The 22,870-nt window shown below is 39.4% G+C and overlaps 1 protein-coding gene across 1 annotated transcript; it reads right to left on the minus strand.

Annotated features, from left to right (window-relative positions):
* Window positions 1-649: 649 nt before the first annotated feature.
* Window positions 650-22,005, minus strand: npdc1a (neural proliferation, differentiation and control, 1a). Its single transcript, XM_080876444.1, has 8 exons — window positions 21,686-22,005; window positions 2,948-3,064; window positions 2,433-2,648; window positions 1,933-1,999; window positions 1,396-1,477; window positions 1,171-1,250; window positions 932-1,031; window positions 650-829 (listed from the first exon to the last, which is right to left on the minus strand). Exons 1-8 carry the CDS (start codon window positions 21,795-21,797, stop codon window positions 758-760), a joined length of 846 nt encoding a protein of 281 aa, XP_080732570.1. The 5' UTR covers window positions 21,798-22,005; the 3' UTR covers window positions 650-757.
* Between the last annotated feature and the right edge of the window lie 865 nt (window positions 22,006-22,870).

Raw genomic sequence — 22,870 nt, forward strand, 5'->3', positions numbered from 1 at the left:
AAAATTCATTGCAGCATTGCCATGTTTCAAACACTATACAATCAAACCATGCAAAATACATCACTGAGTACTTCATTTTCATTTCTATTCAATATATCTATAGTCTTAAAAATCTTCATGTGCAGCTTATGTGGATAAAAAACAAAAACAAAACAAAACAAAAAAACAAACAAACTCAACAACACTAATATTTTTAATGTTAAACCTTGTGTTTTGTTAGGGAGTTTTTCCTGGGTATCTGTTCAGGCTGTCGACTGTTAGAACGTTTTCAGCTTATTTATTTGTATCTGCATGGTACACTTTTTAGCTATAGTATCATATTCTTTGGAAACAGCTGCAGAATTTTAGGAAAATAACAAAGGTTGAGGAAGAAATCTTAACTTAGAGTTTGACATTTAGGTAGGACAAACACCTAGCGGGGTATGCAAACTTACATTAAAAGACAAAGTGGCTTCGAAACAGACACAGAAATAAATTAACAAGGAAACCACCACACATTTGTAGTATTAAAAGCCGTGCTGGGGGAGATAGAGTAAAGGGTGAACAGGAAAAAGTCAGTTTTATCACATCATCTTCTACCAGAATCCTTCATTTCGATGCATGCAGTGTGAAATTGCGAGGCATCTTCCAGAAAAATGGCTTGTATGCCTGTGTGTGTGTGTGTGTGTGTGTGTGTGTGTGTGTGTGTGTGTGTGTGTGTGTGTGTGTGTGTGTGTGTGTGTGTGTGTGTGCGCGCACACTGTAAAGTGCTCAGCATTCATTTTGCATTCCCCTGATAAGGTACAGCTGAATCATCAAACAGAGGGTTCTTCACCTCCATCTCTCCAGTCTGTTGAGAGAGCGCAGAAAATGAGCAGCCAGTCATAAAACATTAGGAATGATCAGTGCTGTAAATATGTGTATGCGCGACTTTATGCGTGCGTTTACTCACTGGTGCAAGTCCGGGACACTCGTATACTGTGAAGTCACCTCCCACCTCTTCCTCATCTGATGTGCCCTCAGTTTCACTGACTTTCTGTTCTGGCTTGTGACTAAAAAAACGAATCGACACTTGAGTTAATGTGGAGGTGATGGGGTCAAAGGGCACAGGGAAAGGATGTGGTTTAAAGTCTATAAAAAGGCACAAAGGTGTTGCAAAAAGAGAGAAAGACAAAATAGCAAATAATTTACTTTCCCATTGAGAGCATCTGCTGTTTTTGATGTTGATAGTGAAACATTTGAGCACTTTGGGCCAGAGTCTTATCTCCCATCTGTGGAGCAAACAAAAGCAGGAAGTGTGGATCACACATTTGAAGACAGAAGCCTCAGCTCACAAACCTTGTGGTTAAAGCAGAAGAAGAAGTGAGAAACAGAACTAATAATACCCGTTAGGCAAAGCTAGAGATGGGCGCTTACCGAAGTACCACTGGCAGATACACCCGCCCCTCCAAAAGCAGGGTAGTCTACCTTCTCGGCAAGATGTGATTCTTTTTGAAACCTGTGGGCATCATCAGCTTCTTTTAATACTTGAGGGGGTTTTCCACTTAAAAACAATCTTAAACACAACCTCAGAGCTTATGGTAGGTTATGGTGACAGCAGATTTAAGCAGGTTCTGATCTCACGGCCACGTCAAAGAGTTTCTGAATGTTCTTGCACAGCATGTGTCTTTATAACTTTAAGTTATTAAATGCATAAAACCAAACAGGACTAAACATTTCATAGATTATACTGCATGTAACTGTGTAAACTATTAGTTCTTTTTGACTTCAAAATGTAAAATAAATGACTTTTTTTTAAAAATATAAATTAACTAACTGCTGTATTGTTGCAAACACACTAGATTTGGCTTTGTGTTGCACTCACTTCATTTCAAATGAGAATTTCATATTCTGGTAAACTTTATTCAGCAGCTTTCTCTTGCATTACTTCAGATTTTCGGTATTCACACTTACTTGATGTAGCAGACAGTAGCCAGGATCACTGCCACCGTTCCCACCACCACACACACAGAGATGATAACTGCAAATTGATACAAAGAAAGAGGTAAACAGAGGGGAACAGAGCCTGTTAGGGGCAAATAACAAGTAAGTGAGTGAGAAACTGATAACCACTGTGCTAGGCATTTATGATGGCTAATTTAATTACCTGTTAGCTAATTCGCTCAGTATAATTGGACATCAAAATGATGCGCAACATTGACAACAGTGATAAGATCTTCTAAGGCAAACTTAGAGCTAGGAGGCAACAAAACGGCTTGATAAGAAATAAGACAAGGCCCAATTTTTTATCTGGTTACACCCTAATGTTGCACCAGAAACCTGAATTTCCTGCTAACAGAGAAAAAGTGTTTTTTTCCCTTTGTGGGTACACAGAGAAGCCTCTTGAAGCCTCTCGCTGCAAACATCAGGCCCCTTGGCACTGTTGTGTACTGAGTACATGAATTTATACTCACTAATAATTACGGTGTCTGCCATGGGTGCTGGCACAGGTATAGGCCCAGCGCGGCCCTCCACATCAGCGGTCCAGGGTTGTGGTGTTGCTGCATTAGAAGATGGAGCTGCAGTGGAGATATTCAGGCTTTCACTTAACATTATTCCCTGTATCTTCTTTTTGTGTTTGGAGGCATCCGTCTTGCTGTTTTTTCTATCTGTTCCGGAAATAATGGCGACTGGAAAGAGAGAGTAGGAAGCAAAAACAGCAACAGAGTCACAATCACAGGTTACAAGTAAAAGGAAGGAAAAGCATTATCTGATCAGTCAAAGTGCTTCACAGATGACTGTTATGCAATAATCAGACAGCTGAAATGTAACATGTAGCATAACATAATAAAAGAAACACTTCAATGGGACACAAAACACTCTATGAGCTTTAAAAAAACCAAAAAAACAATAATACTCAAGCCTCTGTCTCAAATGGAGAATAATGTGTGATTACCACTTCTATACGATTCTGCTGCATTTTTCTTACCTGGATGTTTGGATTGCTTTCTTGTTGTTTGTTGCTTCATCTCCAACACTTCCTGTCTCTCAATGATGGAGTGAAGGAAGTCAATTTCTTCATCCAGGTCATAGGCTTTAATCTTATCTAAAGATGAGAAAAGATTCAGACGTTTTACTGAGAGAATTAATGAATTAAACCACCGATTATAAAAAGCAGTAACAATCGCAGTGAAAGCCAAAGCCTTTAACAATGAACTCATTCATATAGCATACAAATTGGATAGTAACCACAGACTAATTTTACAGTGGCTTGCAAAAGTATTCGGCCCCCTTGAATTTTCCCACATTTTGTCACATTACAGCCACAAACATGAATCAATTTTATTGGAATTCCACGTGAAAGACCAACACAAAGTGGTGTACACGTGAGAAGTGGAACGAAAATCATACATGATTCCAAACATTTTTTACAAATAAATAACTGAAGAGTGGGGTGTGCGTAATTATTCAGCCCCTTGAGTCAATACTTTGTTGAGTCTGGGGCTGAATAATTTATTGGCCAAGTATATGCGCAAACACATACAAGGATTTGGTTCTGATCAATGGTGTCTCTCAAGCACAACAATGTTAGCAACACAATATATGAGCAACAAAGAGTGTACATAAAGAGCAGTTGCAGTCTGGCAGTGTGAAGCAATGTGACAGTTCAACTATATACTATATAATGAAATGAAAAACAGCAGCTAGAATCTCATACGACACAATTAGGACAACATTACTCTCTTTGTCCAGCTGGTCTTCTCAGTTCCCAGATGTTTACACACTGTTGTGTCAGAGAGTTTGCTAGACAGTGGTCCTTTCCCATCTTATTGTAGAGACGTGTTAATGTACATTTTACACGTCTTCTATGTTCTATTGTGAATAAAATCTGGGTGTATGAGACTTGCACATCATTGCGTTTTCAAGTTTTGCAGAACGTTACTTGCATCAAGGCTTCCTCTCCTCCAACCGACTGACTATTTGGATTTCTTCTCTCTTTGTTTTTGTCATCTCTTTTCCGAAAGGTCTCAGAAACACAACTTTAAAGTTAATCCAGTTTAGTGACTGAAGGTGACAGGTGACTATTGTTGTAACCAGGGGAGGGACAAGCACGGAGCGTTTGCATATGGTTGAGGAATGTATGCATAGATTTGCATGTGTTTTGACTCTCAAGTGACAAACAGTGAGCATGCTCGTGCCTTCTTTTCTCCGGGGGACTGATTAAAAAGGACACAATGCTAAACTGTTGTTAACAGCCCTTTAGGCCAGACAATGAGTCACATTCTTGCAGGACAGCCAAAGGCTCCAGGGCGACCGGGGCCGAGAGCGTGTGTGTGGCCACAGGAGGAAGCACCGCAGGGGGGCAGGAGCAAACAGCCAAACCCTGGCTTCACTGGGATCCAGTTGCTGCCTTCACAATAGACCCCACAGCTCACTGCTAATGGTGATAATCAAAGAGTTGTTTCCCCCTGTAACACTTATCTGCTATATATCAAATGCTATAATTTGATATTATTGCTGTTTGCATATAATCCTAGTGAGACAAGAAGCCTCGAGTAAAATAAAGAATCAAAAGAATTAAATCTAACTACATGAACGATAATACATTATATCACCATTCAGCATTATTCCCATGAGATTCTTGTTATAAATAAAATTTATTTGATAGAGATGATGCTCTTTAAATTACAGCCAATTTCAATTTACAACTTTTTTCCTAGTTGAGTGTTTAAATACACAAAAATGTTTTACAGTATTCAATTACATAAAACTACAACATTATAGAGATAAATGACTACAATCAATACATATTTCTCAGGATCAGAACAGAAATATAATGAAATACAAATAAAAAGACACATTAAGTAGAATACTCTTTCCTAAAATCTTTACTGTGAAAGATTTAATACTTAATAGTATTTTAAGAGAAAATTAATGAATCACTCAAAGCGTTTGAGAGATTCTGATTTTTAAAGGTTGTGTCAATGATGACAATGAAGAGCCTTTTTTATCCATTCATCCTGTCTGATCCTTGAAGAATACCCATTCTATTTTTCAGCACAGGTTACTTTTCTCAGTCAACCCCTCACACAATCAACATCCTGAACAAATATTTAGCACAGCGTGCATTTTAAAAACTCCCAAGGAGAAAAAAAAAGGCACGGAGAGCACCACTCAATCCAACTAAACGAATGCGTTATTACGCCAGCACTACATTAATGATTACAGTGTCACTTTCCCTCCAGAAGGCTGGCCATCTGGCCAAGCTAATGCGTGTGATATGACATGCCAGCACTTTCACTGAGTGCTTTGTTACTGTGTCACCCCCCCTCGCCCCTCCAATCACACACACCACCACAAAAACACTACCACACACACACAAACACACACATACACCATTGGCTATTTAGTGCACTCCATAGCAGGTGTCTGTGGAGGCGGGATGTACCATCTGTACCCTGCAGGTGGATAAGAGCACCAACTGTGCCTCTGTGGTCGGCAGGAGCGTATGGAGATGTGGGTTTAAATTCTAGTGAAACACACAAGAGTAAGTAGAGCCTGGCTGGTGGTGTCACAAATGTGTGGTGTTACTAAAAAATCTGCAGCTGATATGTAAAAAAAAAAAGTAAATAAATAAATAAAAGTATTATATTTAGAAAAATCCCTCAGCATCCCACCGAGGCTAAGGTTGATCATTCACCCAACAAAAGTGGTGACTGTAAAATGTGGGTGGATTGTCACTCACCAAGTATGGACACCTCTCCTTCTGAAAGAGAGTTTCGCCACCGGCCTGATAATGACCCATAACCTCTTGCGAACACCCAGGGGGCAGTTGGGTACAACAAACAAACATTAAACATCTCAAAGGGCAATATGGGTCACACACACATGTGCTCTTTTCTTTTCCCACTTAAAAACCATTCACATTTCTTCCTCCCACCCAAGAAAATCACACATGTACACACAGACATGCACACTTACTTCCTCCTTTCCGTAAATGACTGACTTATCGGATTAGTCGCCTCGTTTGCAGGTTCTTGATTAATTCTACAGAAATGTCAAAAATACTATGACACAATTACATGTTTTCAGACCAAAAACGGAACAAAACAAAACGAGGAAGAAGCTCTCAAAAAAGTAAATATTTATATTGACTATATCACTGCTCCTTTATAAATTACAAGCTATAAAGCGATTAAACCTAGTTTTATGTCAGCATGCTTAGAAGCAGCAGGACAAGAAGTAACTGAGCTCTGGCCTGTTAATGTATAATCGGTGTGTCCTGCTGCCACCTAGTGTGTAGTTGAATTAATGGCGGTAGACAAGATGGAGACTAAGCGTCAATTCAGGGTTTTTGCAGCACAGTACTTTTTTTTTTTTTTTTTTTTTTGGCGCGACCTCAAGAAATTTAAGCCAAAAAACAAGGAGAAACCTGCCAGCATTGTAATATTATTTTTAACCTGACCTTTTTTTCTTTTTTTTTTTTAAACTGGTCTTCATAATCATCAATCATAATAGACACACTTACTGCCTTTACTATCTGGAGGTGGCTCACACTTACATTCACTCCCAAATGTTTAATTCTGAGCCAGGAGTAAAACTAACAGTTGAAAATATTCTCAGATTTTCTAAAGATCTGTGACTAAACAGTGCTGGTCATGGCTCTGAGATCAGTACATGCTCTTTTCTGTGGGTTTGGAAAAAAGGTCAAGAAGACAATTAAGCCAGAGGAAAGAAACCAAAAAAAGGTCACAGTTTAATCAGAATCTTGTATTTACTTTATAAGGTGGTGTGTGGAGGGACTGGTGCGTAGTTAAAATGCCATTCTGCCACTTCATCTCTCAAGTTGGTTCCTGTGTACTTTATAATTGTAGCACCGAGCCATTATCCACCTGCTATAAAAGTTAGTCGCAGCTGAGTGCACGCTTTTAGGTCAGTGTGAAACCTAACCAGCAGAATTTCTATCACAAATAAAGAGCCGCACCTGTTTTTCCATGCATACTTACACAAAATGACAACGCCTACTAATATAAAGAGAAAATAAAAGTCTAAGAAGCTGGCAATAAATCACGCAGAATGCGCTGATCTTTTCTCTGATCAAGTCTTAGAAAGGCGATTTTTAGAGGTCAGTCAGTTATTAAAATCTGCAAATATTCATACTGATACTGTTATGTAAAATAACTACACAAAGCAGCAAACCCAGCATAGCAACAGTAGCTGTAAAAATAAAAATTTAATTTCAGGTATATAATAGACAACAGAGCCAAATTTATTTGATTTCTATCAACTTCTGTTTCCTGATTTTCAAATGTCAAAAAAAACAACAAAAATAACAAAAAACAACAGCTGTAATATTTGCTGAGGGCAAATGTTCTGATGGTAAAACTGATAAAAATTAATCACGTAAACTGATAAAATGAGTCATGCTTCTTTCTCTGGTACATTCACTACATGTACAAAGTACTGGGCCACAGTCCCACCTAGCCATGCAGTCTGCCTTTACAAACATCTGCAAAAGAATGGGTCATTCAACAGAGCTCAGTGATTCAAGTGTGGTACTGTATTAGTATGCTACTGCTACTGCAAGAAGTCAATTTTGTGGAATACCTTCCTAGGTATTCCACAATCCGCTGTAAGTCGGATTAATGCAAAGTGGAAGCATTCAGGAATCAGAGTAGAAGTAACGCCAAGGTGACCCAGTACTTTTTGACCACTTAGTGTTGAGCATCATACACATCATTGATGATTTACAGGCTGTAAAACATGTTACATGGGAGTTATTTTACTTTAAGTTTTACAAAAGTAGAACAGCAGGAGTGGTATAAATGGCGGGATTGATTAACTATGATAAATCTGTATACGAATAACATTGACAAAAAAAGAGCATCTAACTAGCTCACTATGTTTTTACACACCACGCTGCATTTAATCATTAGCTCTTATGAATCTATGCTCTCCTCCACAATGTCTCTTTTGTCCCGTCTTCCTCCCCTCACCTCAAGCCAGTCGCGGCTGATTGCTGTCCCTCCCTGAGCCTGGGTCTGCCAGAGGTTTCTTCCTGTTAAAAGGAACCTTTTCCTTCTCCTTATAGCAAAATGCATGCTCAAAGGGATTTCTCTGTATTATTGTAGGGTCTTACCTTAGAATTTAAAGCACCTTAAGGTGAGCTGTTGCTTTAATTTGGCGCTTTATACATAAACAAAACGGAATTAAACTGAATTTCAGATGGTGATCATATTTTTTCTTATTTTTAATACAGTGTGCCTTGTTAACATTTCATCGAGTCACAGAAAAGAAAAACAACAACAACAACAACAAAAAACGAGCCCATTTGTAAACAAACTGAAATAATGGAAATTCGGGTTACAATTTTTCTCGCCTCATCTTACAAAAGTATATGGCTGCAGGATATTTTCAACTGTCAGCATGTCATGGCCTTTTTGTTATTGATGGCTTGGTTTTATGTTGCATTATACAAGTCAGTATGAGCATGTGTACCTAACCGGGGGGGGGGGGGGGGGCAGTCTCACATAGTTCCATGTAGATATAAAAGGCAAAAAAAAAAAAAACTCCTGAAGAAAGCGATTGCTGTGCCTTTAGCATATACGGTTTCACAGCAAGCATGCAATCAGGTGACACAGCTTTCAGTCATACTGTGTGTTGACAAATGGCAGTGCACACCTCTATGTCAAACACAGGCTGGCCCAACAATAAACAATAAAAAAGTGCTGCTTGCCTCGCTTGCTCCACTTCCAGTGCTTGCTTACAAATAACTTTGAACAGTAGAAACTCGACAGTCGACTGTCACCATAGAGGCGAACAGTCACACAACAGAATTTTGATCTAAAAATGTAGGTAATCACTCCTTTAGTTGGAACAATAGGAATGACCTCAGAAGTGCAATATGCAGGACGTAATATAGCAGAGGTAGCCACAGCCCCGTGCAAAGAAAATACACCAAAAACCTACAGACTGTATGAATGAATCTGTTACAGTTCCTTTTGTGTGTGTTTGAGGGCATGTGTATTTGAATGTGAAAATGAGAGAGAGACTCATGTGGATCAGTGTATTCTGCAGTGTATTCCTAAAGTGGTTTATGTAACCACTTTAGGAAGCTTAGAGACCTATGATGTACTAGATTCACAGCAGCACATACGTAAACATCACAGAGACACAAAAGCAGAAATGCCACCCAACATTAAAGTAACTATACTAACCGATTGCATCTTATCATCCCAGCGGACAGTTAATAATCCTCTCTCCTTCTGCATGATGTGACCTTTTATCCGCTGACACTTATCTCCCCCTCTTGTTTACCTCGCTCTCTGATGCTGCTGAGAATAATTTGAGCCAAGTTCGCACTGGATCCTCTCCTGCTGCAAATCTATATAAATTATTAATCCTTAAAAAGCCACATGTGGCCCACCAGCTGACATAAACACACACACGGTTCAAACACGCAAACGTTCACGCTCCTGAACACAAGATGCTGCCTTTTCTCTGTCCAACGTCTGTTGTGAAACGTGGAGTGCGTGTCAGCAGTGTAATGCCACGTCATGAAAATCTGAAAAATAGCATTTATTTCTGCAGCTTGGCTCTTTCACTGAGAGATATTGGATTCAGTGATGGAGATGAAGGTTAACAGAGACAGAGAGAGAGAAAGGCATGTCATCTGAGTGATTAAGGCCGCCAGTGCGGAGGGCACTGCACGTGTGTGTGCGTGTTAGATGTAGCAGGGGCAGGGACGGATTACAATACAGAGAGAATCAGCCTACGCCATAGTTGCCAGAGGCATTGGAGGAAGAAGAGGGGGGTGAGCGAGGACCACAATAAGATGCCCTGGCAAAGAATCACACCATTAGGATAAGACATTAGCACGTTTGCCTGTTTATTATCAGAGAGAAGCCATTTGAACCTCACACAGGTAACCAAACTTCAGAGTGTTATTACAATATGCACAAAGAACTAGTCCAAAATTCTCAGTTTATTCTTGTCAAGCTGATATATATATTTTTTTATCTCAGTTTTAACTCTGCGAATCCAAAGACTGGAGAGTGACGTGCATGGCAAACAGTCACAGAATTCAAATGTTCCTAATTATTAGCTGCCCTTTCACGTCAATGATTAATGATTTTGTCAGTAAAAATTATATACGTTTTTAAACTAGCTGATCATTTCCATCCCGTGCACTGGTTTTATCCTGGTGCTCCAGTTTTTCCCACAGTTGAAAAACATGCTGACAGGCTTAATGAATTAAAGACGCTCACACAGTTTATTTCAACAGTTTTACTTCCTAGTGCTTAAAAAAAAAAAGGTTGGAAATGTTTGAAGATAACCAAACAAAATTACAGTTGTTCAGTAGAAGAAAAAGACTCGTGAGATTATCGTGTGGTGGATAATATCTAACAACACCACATTACTTCTGTCTTAGTTAAGTCTTTAAAATCAAGTGCTAGTTTGAGCTGTAATGTCCTCACAGGAACTGAGGAGTTTGTGAGCATAGTAAGTGCAGAGCCGTGTGAGAGCACGCTTATCTTTTTTCCCCCCCACATACCATAACGCACGCAGCGTCCTTCCTCACTCTCCTGCAGAGGAGATCGGCAGGGACCACAATCTGAAGAACCACGCTTGCAGGAGTCGCGCCCCTGTTTAGCACAGACTGAGCGACACCCGTGGGCTGCATGAGAGGAGTGAAAATAAGTCTCATCAGCACCGCAGTCACACTGATGTGATGCAGAAACGATGCTTTTAACGTGGCGGTGAAATAGCGCTCTTCACGTTGAACGAATAAGAAATGCTTCACCATTACTGTCAGTCCTTTTATTAGTGTCTCTGTTTAGAAATAAAAGACCTGCTGTGGAACACAGTGTCTGTTGATGTCAGAGTTACATCACAGCTTCACAGAGATTTGGAAAATTGTTTTAAGAGTTCAATGTAACCTCTTAGGTTTAATATTGTCAGTAAGAGAGCCACACTTTTTATAGCTATCTGGATTTTATAACGCGGTGAGCCCCACCTGTTTGGCCGTCGATATCTGGTTAATCACTTGACCTGATTACTGCCGGTTTCACAGAGCTGCATCTGGATATATACACAAACAGCATGACAGACACACAAAAGAGGGAGTGGGTCACAGAACCACAGCAGGTGTGTTGGTGGCAGAGGGCAAGTGGAGCTCTGGTATGTTATCAGAGTGGATAATGAGCCCAGCAGTGCTGCACAGCTAAAGGTGAACAGCACAGCGGGCAGTGGTGCCGGCTTAATGAACACGAGGAGACTCCAGTATTTCCAAAGAATAACAGGTCAGGGCTGGTCAAGTATACAGTGTAATATACGACTACTGTAAAAACTTGGCTCAAGCTAGTGAGGCTGCCACAGCAGGGACTGAGTTTAGGCTCCTAGGAAAAGGGTGAAGGTGCAGCATTGTAGAGCAGGGGTGTCAAACATTAGGCTCAGGGGCCTTTCATTTACTGCAGGAGCATTTCTTAATCATGTGGAAAAACTGGCACATACTGTTGAAAGTGCGCTGACAAAATAGGGAGTTTGAGTGGCCCACTTAAGATCAAAGTGAGCTACATGCGGCCCATTACGTAAAATCAGTTTGAAATCCCTGCTGTGGAGGAAGGGATATGCTGTACTCATAATGTACGGAAGAAAGGAAAAGAGTGCACTTAAAGAAAATTTCATCTTGATTATCTTGTTTTCTTAACAGCTGTAACCCAAATTTGTATCTGAAAATAAAATTTGATTACCAAAAACATCACAAAACATCAAATATTTAAGAAGTTAAATATGACATATAAAGTTAAACTTGTTTACCACCATAAAAACACTCAGAAAACCATTGGCGTAAAAGCGAGATCACAAACTTGCAATTTTTTGTTTGCCGCTCATTTCCAAACTGGTACTGCTGATCTGTTCAATTCATTTCTTCTCGTCATGTGGATATAACCCAAACGTTTTTTTGGTCCATCTTTGTTAAATTCATCACATTTTCAAGGCAAAATTTATGAAGTGATTTAAAAGATTGTAGGTGAATTAGATGATTCATTCTTTGAATAATAAACTTTTTTTTTTTTTTTTTTTTTTTTTTTTTTTTAAACAGACTTACAGTGAAAGTCTTTACTCAATGAAAATCTGACACTCTCAACAGCAGCACATACACATAACACATTTGACAAGGTTACACACTGCCACGACTTTGCAATCGGCAGATGGGCACACATCCACATCTTCTTATGTCACTGACTGGCCTGGCCTGCGAGTGAAGGGCGAATGTGTAATCTGAGAACACTGTTTGACAGACAATATCTGGAGATAATGGAAACCATGGGCTTATTTTTGTGAACCATTGGTGGCTGACAAAAAGAAAATGGTTTATTAATCATCTATTAGTGGGAAAAGCAAATATTTAATTATGATTTGCTTTAGAGTAGCACGCAGGTAGAAATCTCCCTGAGCATCCTCGATTCAAAGTCACACTCTGTTCTCTCCAGTTTGCACTGAAAAGCAGCAGCGCTGTCACCTCCATCTTTCACCACCTGCTTAGTTATTCCACAGCACTGTGAGTGTAGCATGCTCATGCACCAAATTCCCCTCATTTCTAATTACAAGATTAGAAGTTCTCTCTGTTGCTTCTTTCCACTTCCTTCAATCTATAACCTTACAGGGAAAAAAGCATCACTAGAAAGAGCTTACTCTGTCCTTGTCCTTTTATGCAACTGCAAAAACTTACTTAACTGACTGAGTACAGCTCATTGCTGGGTATGTGTTTGCTGTAAGACCATGCAAATGCACTTAATTCAGAATTCGCCAAAATTTAGATCGACTTTCTTTTTTTTTCTCCATGTGAAAACAACACTGGTAGCTCCTATTCTTACTCCCAAAGACAAGCACAGAGCCAGTTTCGGTTTAAGAATGCATTCCTCTTCTAAACAGCCTTTCAAGCTTATCTGTCCTCTCTCATTCTCTCTCCCAACAATCATCAGTCAGTTTTCTTTTTTCCCTCCACCAATTGTTTATTTATTTAACACCTCTTTGATCACAAGCCATTTAGGCCCAGATTAGGTGTTGATGAATGCACTCATGTCACAGATCAAATAAGCTGTTCTCATCTGTAAATGTGAGTTAATCAGTCCACTACTTTGGTCCCGAGGTGCTTTGGTTGCCAGTGGATGAAGCCTAATGCTGTGGTTCTCAATGTAACAGCACAGGACAGCAGTGCTCTAAAATTCTGCCATATGCTCAGAAATGTTATAGCTGCTTGCGGCAATAAAATAAATAAAAGCAAACCACAGTCATCACCATGTGGCACAAATCATTATCAGGCAACTTAAGAAATGATGATGATGATGATGATGATGATGATGATGATTTTATACCTTTAGACTTAAAGAAAAATGTAATTTTTGCCTCCATCGTGCAGTAAATACTGATGATGAAGTGAAAGAGGTTACGATTTCTACTGAGTCACTCCAGAGTCTCTGGGGTTTTTTAAGGAGTCAAGTTTTAAGCTTCAAATTTGTTTCTTGGACTCTAGTAGAGTAGCTTTGCATGATTTACTTTCAAAATTATCCTTATTTATCTTACACTGGCTCCTTGACAAGTCATTTTAGCTCCTTGTCCTTTTTCTCTTTATGTCAGATTTCTTCCACTTTTAGTCCAAACGCCAGTTAGCAGGGGCTTGTGTGGACCAGAGTTGACCATATAAGGATATGTGCTCTCATGACATCATACAGAGCCATGGGTACAAAAAACCCATAGTGTAAACTAAACATTTGTAACAGAAACATTGAGTAACAGAAATTACTTATACTGGCCTTAGCATATGAAACACTATAACCATTAAAAAAAGCTCACATCCCTGTAATGTTCAAACAAAATTACACAAGACAATTCTTCATTTGTTTGTCATATAAATTTTACAAATGTCAACAAAAGATAAGAACAATTTCATTCCTGTCAAAGTTAGGGATCGGGATTTTTTTTCTTTATTTTTAGCATCCTGATTATAATAAGACTGCTAGAATTTCAGCACTTCATCTGTTATTCATCATGTGGGAAGTTAATGTGCTGAAACCTACTGCAGTCACATGAGCGAGGAAAATTATTCACCTCACGCACAAGCAGCCATACATACACAAACCCACTCTCCGTGCTCATGAATGTGTGAGGCTGACAACGGAGCGAAAATGATGGTGAGAGGTGCAGCAGTCAAACAGAAACTGCATGCATTACCATTTTCTAGCATATTAAAAAGGTTTATACAATAATTAAGCTGCAGTAGTAGGCCTTTGGTTCTCCAGAAAGCCAAACCGCAAATACATATGATGATACTTTTCTAAACACACCTGAACAACATGGCCCTGAGTGCTTAATCCACTGCATTATGAGAAATAGCTAAGTAAATACATGCAGTGGGCATTAGTTGAAGTGTACCGTATTTGCCTAATGCTGAACATATGTTATTAAATCAGCAGAGATGTGTCCCAATTTGCTTCTGTTCAGTCTACAGGCATCGGTTTTCCTCGCGTATGTTCTGAGCTGTCAAGGCCACCATAAATGAACAAACAAAGATGCTCAACAACATGACAATCGTATGACCAAGCTGCTCAAATCTGTTTGCGGCTGTGACAAAAGGAGTCATCGAAGTGAACGTCAAACAGGCAAAGAGGTGGCCTTGCGTCCACACAGTGTTGATGCTAATTAGGAAGCTCAGTTAAGATGACAAAGGAAGAGGAATATAAAACAAGACAGAACAAGAGATGGAGAATGGATACACATTAATAATATAGATACACATTTGAAAAAGCAGATTTTCTGCACTAGATAAGGACGTTTAGTCTCAGCTAAGACAGAGGAGGTGTGAAAAAAAAAAACATTATGCAACTCAGGGACTCAGAAGTCCTTGGAACAAGTGAAAAATGACTTTACTAACCATCTGCTGCTGCTGTTGCCAGGCTGTGTGCTAAGCAGCAGCTTTGCCAGCAAGAAATGAGAGGCAAGCAGAGGCATTCTCACACAGCCTGGTACACACCTACACTCCCAGACCAACACTAAGACACATGCACACAAAAAATCTTTGATTTTTTTTTTCTCTAACTTTTGTCACATTACTGTGTACACATTTAAGCTGTTCTACAAATACAGTAAAATAAACCACACAGCCATGTGTGTGAATGTAAGCGAGTTAGAGGAAGCAGGAAATGGGTATGCCAGGAGGACCATACACTCCCATTGTGTTCATTTCCTGACCCTTTGATAGCAGACAGGAAGCAGCCCAACAGTCCAAATCAAGTGAAAACATTAAAGAGGTCTGTGCACAGCTCCTCACTTGATATAGTCCCCATGGATAGTAAATTTGACTCGATTTGAGTGTTTTTATGCTTGCATATGCGGCTTTTTGGAATTCTGTTTATCCACTATGCTCTAACAAATGCCAACAACATGTTTGTAGTGGTTTGTTTTCCCTGGCATCTGCTGGAAAAAGACCTGCTAATGTACGCTACCATGGAAGTGGATTACAGCAGAATAATGTAACACGAGCCAATATGCTGGTCAAGTCATTATAAAGAGCCTCAGAACAAGGATGGCTGTCAAAACCTCATTCTGAAGGAAGTGAAATGGGAAAATCATGCTAAGAGAGAACAGAACAAAAGCCAGCCAACATCCAAGGAAGAACTTTGGATGATAAAGTTGGGCATTTCAAATATTGACTTTCTAGCTTGTCAGAATTCTACAAATTTGGTCTTTGCCTTATCTACTGCATTTCCATTTATGCATGCACATCTCAACAAATCCAAACACCTACTTTCCATTTTCTTCGCAAAATATAAAGAAATTAGCTAGAAAAAAAACCCAAACACATTAGGACATTTTATACAGCTGGGATAATTTCCCTTTTCTGCAGTTAAATGATTATAAGGTCAAAGAAAAACAGACTCAACAGAAGTTTTTACCCACAGGCCGTCAAACATGCCCTACCTCCACCCTGATTGGAGGATAACTGTACTGCCAACACTCATGGACATTACACCTCATATATAAACCAGATTTCTATTTATACTTCAAAGCAACCAACATCCCTACCTCTTTAAACTGTATTTATTATAACCTTATTTAGTATAGTTGCAACAGCACCCCCCTACTCAATGTGAAATATCACTGATCACACTGCACCTGCTCCTCAGATGGCATGTATGTATATATATATATATATATGTAAGCGTGTATGTGGAAATATGTGTGTGTATGTATGTACGCATGCATACATGTATATATACACACATATGTATGTTTGTATGGGTGTATCCGTATGTTTGCAGGTGTATGTATAACTGTAAATGTAAATTTGTCTGTGATTGTGTAAATACTTATGCTATTGTGTACTTCACACACATGGAGAAATGCCAAACAGCCTTTCATTGTTCTTGTAACAGTGACAATAAAAGCTATTCTATTCTATTCTATTATTTAAAACCACTTCTGATTGGACATAGAGGCAGTTTGTCAAGTGGCAGCAACATATAGGTTTCAGAGTCAGCTTTATTTATCGCAGAGACAGAAAAAGTGGACATATTAACTGTTCTGTAATCCCCAACCCACTTGCCTCATTTCTCAGAAAACCATGCCAAAAACCCTGAAGCCAAAATATAGAGCTGTAAGTGGCTATAAATGGCTGAGGTTGTGAAAACTGTCTACATTATCATTTTCAGTAGCGTAGGTGTTAGTTTCCCTCGGTGATCTGGTACGATGACTCACCTAAAATTAGGGTGGAAAATGGGGCATGATTTACACCTGCTAGTCATGCGAGCAAAAGCTCAAACAGACATGCAGAAACACAGGCAGTCGTGCTCAAAAGACAGAGGCAGGAAATACACTGGTAGCTTAAGGCAAATTACATTTTTTTATTTATTTTTTTTACATGATGGAAAAATGAGGTCGAACAAGGTTTTGTTTTATACTACTGCCAATCAGGCCCATACCTCGTCTGGCTTATCACAGTCTGCCATTTATATTTCTGTTCCAGTAACTTCTGTCATTTTAGACAATGATGAGTCTAACCCATTACACGGGAGACAATTACTATGTCATTATCATTAGAGTGAAGCAAAGCAGCACATCCCACAGCGAACAGAACAGAGGTTAAAGTGATTAAAACAATGGCGGTGTGCAGGCAGCAAATGAAAGCTCCTTTATTTTGTCATTTTTCCCCCCATTTTATTTTTCATGGTCATCTTGTTTGTTTGCTCCTGGCACGATCAGTTGTTGCAGTACAATATTTCAAATATCCATCCTACGATATTCATTTAGTGAGTCTTATAAAATATTATATATTAGATTGACTAGTGTAAATAATATCGATCAATAGAGACAGGCATTCCTTCTAACTATATGCACAACGGAAAGAGTGCAGTGAAACCCATGCATGAGGTATTGCTAGTAGTTGTATTTAAAATCAGGCTAAACCGATGCAGACATTCTTGTTAAGGATGTGGCTACACGCAAATGCAAACCTGCTGACAGAGAAAATTTGGTGCTCTGAATTTTCACCTTTTACTACACAGCAGTAATCAAAAGAAAGAAGTGCAGAGAAACTAATTGAAGGTAAAATTCTGCTGACTCGGGTTTGATCAAACGTGTGTGTGTTTGAAATTAGCTAATTGTGGCTTACAGCGCGAGTGAAATGAGTCAGCAAAATACACAGCCGACTTGGGGGGATGTCACACCGAGATATCACTGAAAATGATCATCTGGTTAGGGGGAAAGCACTGAGGTCACTGCAGCTCCCACATATTAAGACGATGCTTTCGAGTAAAAATTGTCAACGTAACATCTGGGGCTCCGTGCAGCTGTGTCTTGGTTGTTCAAAAGTTCATCTGACTGTAGTAAAAGGCTTTTAGCTTATATGTTAGGACCAAACTGGACTGCACTGGAGTGAACTGGAGCAGAGTTGTTGGGGGAAAACTCTGTAAAAAACCCAGGAGAAATAAAGACACAATGAGACAAGGTTACTTTTTATGCTTTAACGTGCGCACGGGTGAGCTGCAAAGAACAACTCACGTCGTGAACAGAGGCTTGGCACTTTTTATAGAAAAGACAATGAGAACAGGATAAGAAAATAATAAACAGATAAAATAAACAACTCCATATGTGGCGCTAGTCTCGTCAGCAGAGAGCTGGGAGAAAGCTGTGAGAGATAAAACAATCTAAAACAATATGTCCTCGCTGGGAAAGTCTAAGAGGATAATTCTAAACTAATCTAACCATAGACAAAGGGCAGAGAAAAGGCATCTTTGTACATTTAAAAGAAGGTAAAGAAACATAGAATCATTTTCCACTAACAAGAGTGAATGAATGGATGTTGAGAAAAAGAAAGAAACAAGCACACAGAGTCCTTCATTTCTTGAAAAGATAGCTCTAGATGCTCTGTAAGTTAATTTTGGCCCTTTAATTTCCCAGAGAGGTCTGCTAGTCCACAGAATGCTCTCAAATACGAGGGGGAGTGGGAGCTTTAACGAAGCCACTGCAGCAAAACCTTGGCTGGTCACTTATTTTTCCAGACAAAGACCTCAGTGAGATAGATCAATATTATTGGTAAGTGTTTCCTGGCCACTGTGTAATTTCAATAATTTTCCCTTTCTCTACCGAGTGACATCTAATCCCACCAATGACTGCACAAACCACATAACAGGTTCATATGAAACCAGAACGAGCACTTTCTTATCTCTGATCTGCATTTTGTCTTAGAAACAGAGTTCATAAAGACTCCAATTAAAATAAATAAATAAATAAATCACGGTATCTGTGCAAATCGGTGTATGAATTTGGTCATTTTGCTCAGCAGATGCTGAGTAGCCTAAAATAACTACTATTTCCTTACTGTTTTGAACAGAAATCCCCTTGCAAGCCCTAGTTAATCCACTTGTCTTGTTCCTCATTCCAGACAGATTTTTTGAGCTCGTGTCTGCTCAGCAGTGTCACTGACTGTACAGGTGATAGACCGCTTCAGTTATGTCATTTCTAAAAGAGCAGTTTTGTTTTTAAACCCAAAGGAAAACACAAATGTCTTTACACACATAGCAGGTCTTTAACCGTATCCACATGTGAACATACTGTATGTAAGCTTTACCTCGTAAGAATATACAGTGATACCAGACAGTGTATATTAACCCAGTGAGAGTTGTTTAATGTCCTGTGTTTTGTTTTGTTTTTTTAAATCAAAAGACAACAGATGAGTATTGTTGCTGTGCGTGTTTAAAGGAGAGCGCGTGTGACAGCGAAGATATAGATCCTAATCCTAGTGGCAGAAACAGCCGGAGGCAGAGGCTTTCTGAATACTAATCACTCCAACTCTATGTGGGTTTAATGAATGACAAACTTGGCATTTAAGTGTGGCAGCACAATAATGACCAGACTCATTCTGAATATTGAGAAGTGGAGATGATGCTTCTAATATGAAATGCTAAAATTAGACAAACAAAGCTTTTTTTTTTTCCGAGTGAAAAAAGGTGACTCTCCTGGCGTTGCTAATATAGTACACACCCCTGAGCCTGAATTACACAACAACCTCTGCGTGCTAAATTTATTCTGTATCTTGGCCACCAGGATAGACATACTTTATGTTATCAGTTGGTTAAATTGAGGTTTTGGATTACTTCCATCCCAAAAAACCCCAGTGTTCAGTGAAAGCTCTATGGCTTACTTAAGCACGATGATGATGTGTCAGTGCCTCCTGAATAAACCACCTGATTACATTGGCCCATTCCCAGTCTCTACGTCTACAGTCTTTTAAGGGCATTTCTCCGCAACAACAGCGACGGCTTTGGCCTTTCCCGTCATCAAAATGTTAAGTCCGCTTTCCATAAGTCTTCTCTTCATGCACAAGAAAGATCATTTTGCTTCACAGTTTTAGCTTTCTGATGTCAAACACATGTCTTTCAAGGGAAGCTAGTAAGCGTATAAACTATCACTGAAAGAGCAACCAAACCTAATCTTATAGCTCAATAGAAACCTGAGAATTTAAAAAAATATTCCATCCTAAAGAAAGTAAAGAACTGGTCTCAACATATTCAGCGACCACTTCTTTAAATTTTTGACATTCAAGCAGCAGTTTCTCAAATGGCCTTGGCTACCAAGAAAGCACAAGACAGAGCAAATTCACACCATTTGGAGCCCAGGGGATGTCAGTGAAGTCTGCAAGGGTTTACTGCTTATTTACATAATTTACATCTATTCCAGGAATATAAAGAATTGGATATATTCACATTACTATGGGGCATGTTATCGGCAAGAATCTGTTGACACGTATAATGATACAGGGTTGTGAATCAGTATATTGCAATGTGTATTCCATTAATTCAGTGGCATTAAAAAAGTAAACTTTTCAAAGAAATGAGACCTAACAGGACACGGGGCAACACAAATGAACCACTGGCTGCTACAAATCTGTTAAGTAAACTATGATTTACACGTAGATGAATCAACACAGTGTTCTAAAGCTTACTATTGTACTCAGCTGCATTTTCTTATACCCAAAATCCTGTCTTGACTTGTAACAATATTAGTCTTTTGCTAGAAATTACTCAGAAGTAGCCACAGAGTGGCAGAAACAACCTGGCTACTGTTATTGGTCCTTTTTTGTGGCAGTCATCATTAAGGTGCAATTCCATCTTTCTTGGGATGTCAATCAAATAGCCATTGGCACTGGATTATTGACAGTAATTCCAGAAATTCCATGAATATCACGATTACTGTTAGTACCGATGTATCACAGCATCCCTTTCTGCTGTGACTGAAAACCAAGAATTTGTACTGCATTTCGTTTAAAGCTTTCATTTCTCCAAGCCGTCGTACATCAGTCAAAGTCCATTCACACTGCACATGCAATACAAGCTTCAAATGTAAACACTACGCACATTTCATTTGTCACAAAGCACATCAGAGCACACGCCTTGAACAACCACTTTAAATTGAAAACAGGCTTCTTCTTTTTACACATTCATTCTTATAGAAATCTAAAAAATATACATTAACATCAACAAATTCATACTGGTTTGGGTCAATAGAGGCAGTCAATGTTGAGTATAGTGTGTGTGTGCATGTGTGTGTGTTGATGGGTGCATGCCTTTAATAAAAGATAAAGATTACATGAATCCAGCTGTTGGTTCTCCCACGGGTTTTCTGCATTAATGGCTGAGAAGCAGATTATCGCCCCTGCACATATTAACAGCAACCATCTCTGTGTGGTAAAACATTAGACACACACACTCACATATAAACCTGCAGCCTGGTAGTTCCCACATACTTAAAAATTGCCCACTTGGTTTACACATCACTTCATTTGTCTTACATTTTATAGGGTTATTGTGACATTAACAAAGGTGCAATTGTCAGCACAGAACAGCCTGAGTAACCTGACAAGGAAGGAAATTTGAATTTTTGGCCTTTGTCTTTCCATTGTGCTCTTGTCACTCATTCAGATTCACACGCACTTGCTTAACCTGCCCTCAGCAGCAAGACACATACACAACCAAACGAACACCATAACCAACAATTAAAGTGTGAACAAATCACACTTGTATAGTTGCACATCTCTTCCCCGCGTTAATAACAAAAGCTCTTTGGTGACACGTCCTAGTAGCGTTAATTGGAGCGACAGACAGTCGCGCTACAGCTGAAAACAAGCTCAGGCCACGGATGTTAAGGTGTCCCGTTGGGGATTTACCTGGCAGTCTAGCGCTGACGGGGATGACACAGAGGAGGACCGCGGAGAGCAGCGGCAGCAGCAGCGAGGCCCGGCGCCTGCGCCCGCACCTCGGGCTGGAGAACAGCAGCATCCTTGGGTCTTTTCGGGGACGTTGAACCGCAGACGGGGACGGGGTTTGTTGTCATTCCCCCATCACTTCTTCTTCTTCTTCTTCTTTTTTAAGGTTTTTGTTCTCTGATGCAGGAGAGCTTCAGCGCAATGAGCCCACAGCGATAAGCCGAGCACGTCGCACCGAAGTGCAGTCACACACACACTGCGCACCGTAATCCTTACAGTGCTAAAGATAGCGGAGCTTCAGGCAGGGGAGGGGAGGGTATGTGTTTGACGTGCTGCCTTCAGGGCCTTCTCGGAAACTTACAGATAAAAATACCGACTCCCCTTGACACGTTTACAGTTTGAACATATTTGTTTTCTTTTTTCATCACAGCTATAATTATGCAGACAGTGAGAGGCTGATAATTCACTTCAAATACATTTTAATTGTTTGTTATTGAAAGTCATTTGAAATCAATTTAGTTTCTCTTATTTTAGCCAAAATGAGGTCCACCTAAGCAAAAGTAAGTTGACATTTTAACTTAAAAGCTTTTCTATGGACAGATGTTGGTCAGGTTTTCATTAGTTAAGCTGAAAAGGTCTACAGTATAATATTTCGCTTTCTGTATTGTCATAAGGACGAAACAATATGATTTTTTTTTTATGACTTTACAAAAATATTGGGACCTAATTTCACAAGTTTCTTGAAAAGGAAAAGCTGCCTTCACTGGTGCTCAAATTCTTCTAGTTTCAAATGCTCCAGTCAAACAGGAGAAATGAAAACGTGTCAGGGTATCATGTTAAATGTATAGGTTAAATACGTGTGACAGATAAAGCCTTTTATAAATGATGGAAAATTCCTAACCTAACCTCAATCATCATGATGTCTTAAATCTTAAATCACAGATTTCCCACATGCACCTGTGATATTATCTTAACTAACTTCATTGCCGTGATAGCCAGGACATTAATTTAAAAAGAAAATGCGTGTACTGAATCATCCGAAGTTATACAGAGATATTTCTACCACCAGATCGAGATCGTGTCTGATCAGATTCCCACTTGCACTTGAATGCAACAGTTTACCGAGCGATTACAATCAGGATACCA

Source organism: Rhamphochromis sp. 'chilingali', assembly GCF_963969265.1.
Source record: "Rhamphochromis sp. 'chilingali' genome assembly, chromosome: 2".
NCBI classification, from domain to species: Eukaryota; Metazoa; Chordata; class Actinopteri; order Cichliformes; family Cichlidae; genus Rhamphochromis; species Rhamphochromis sp. 'chilingali'.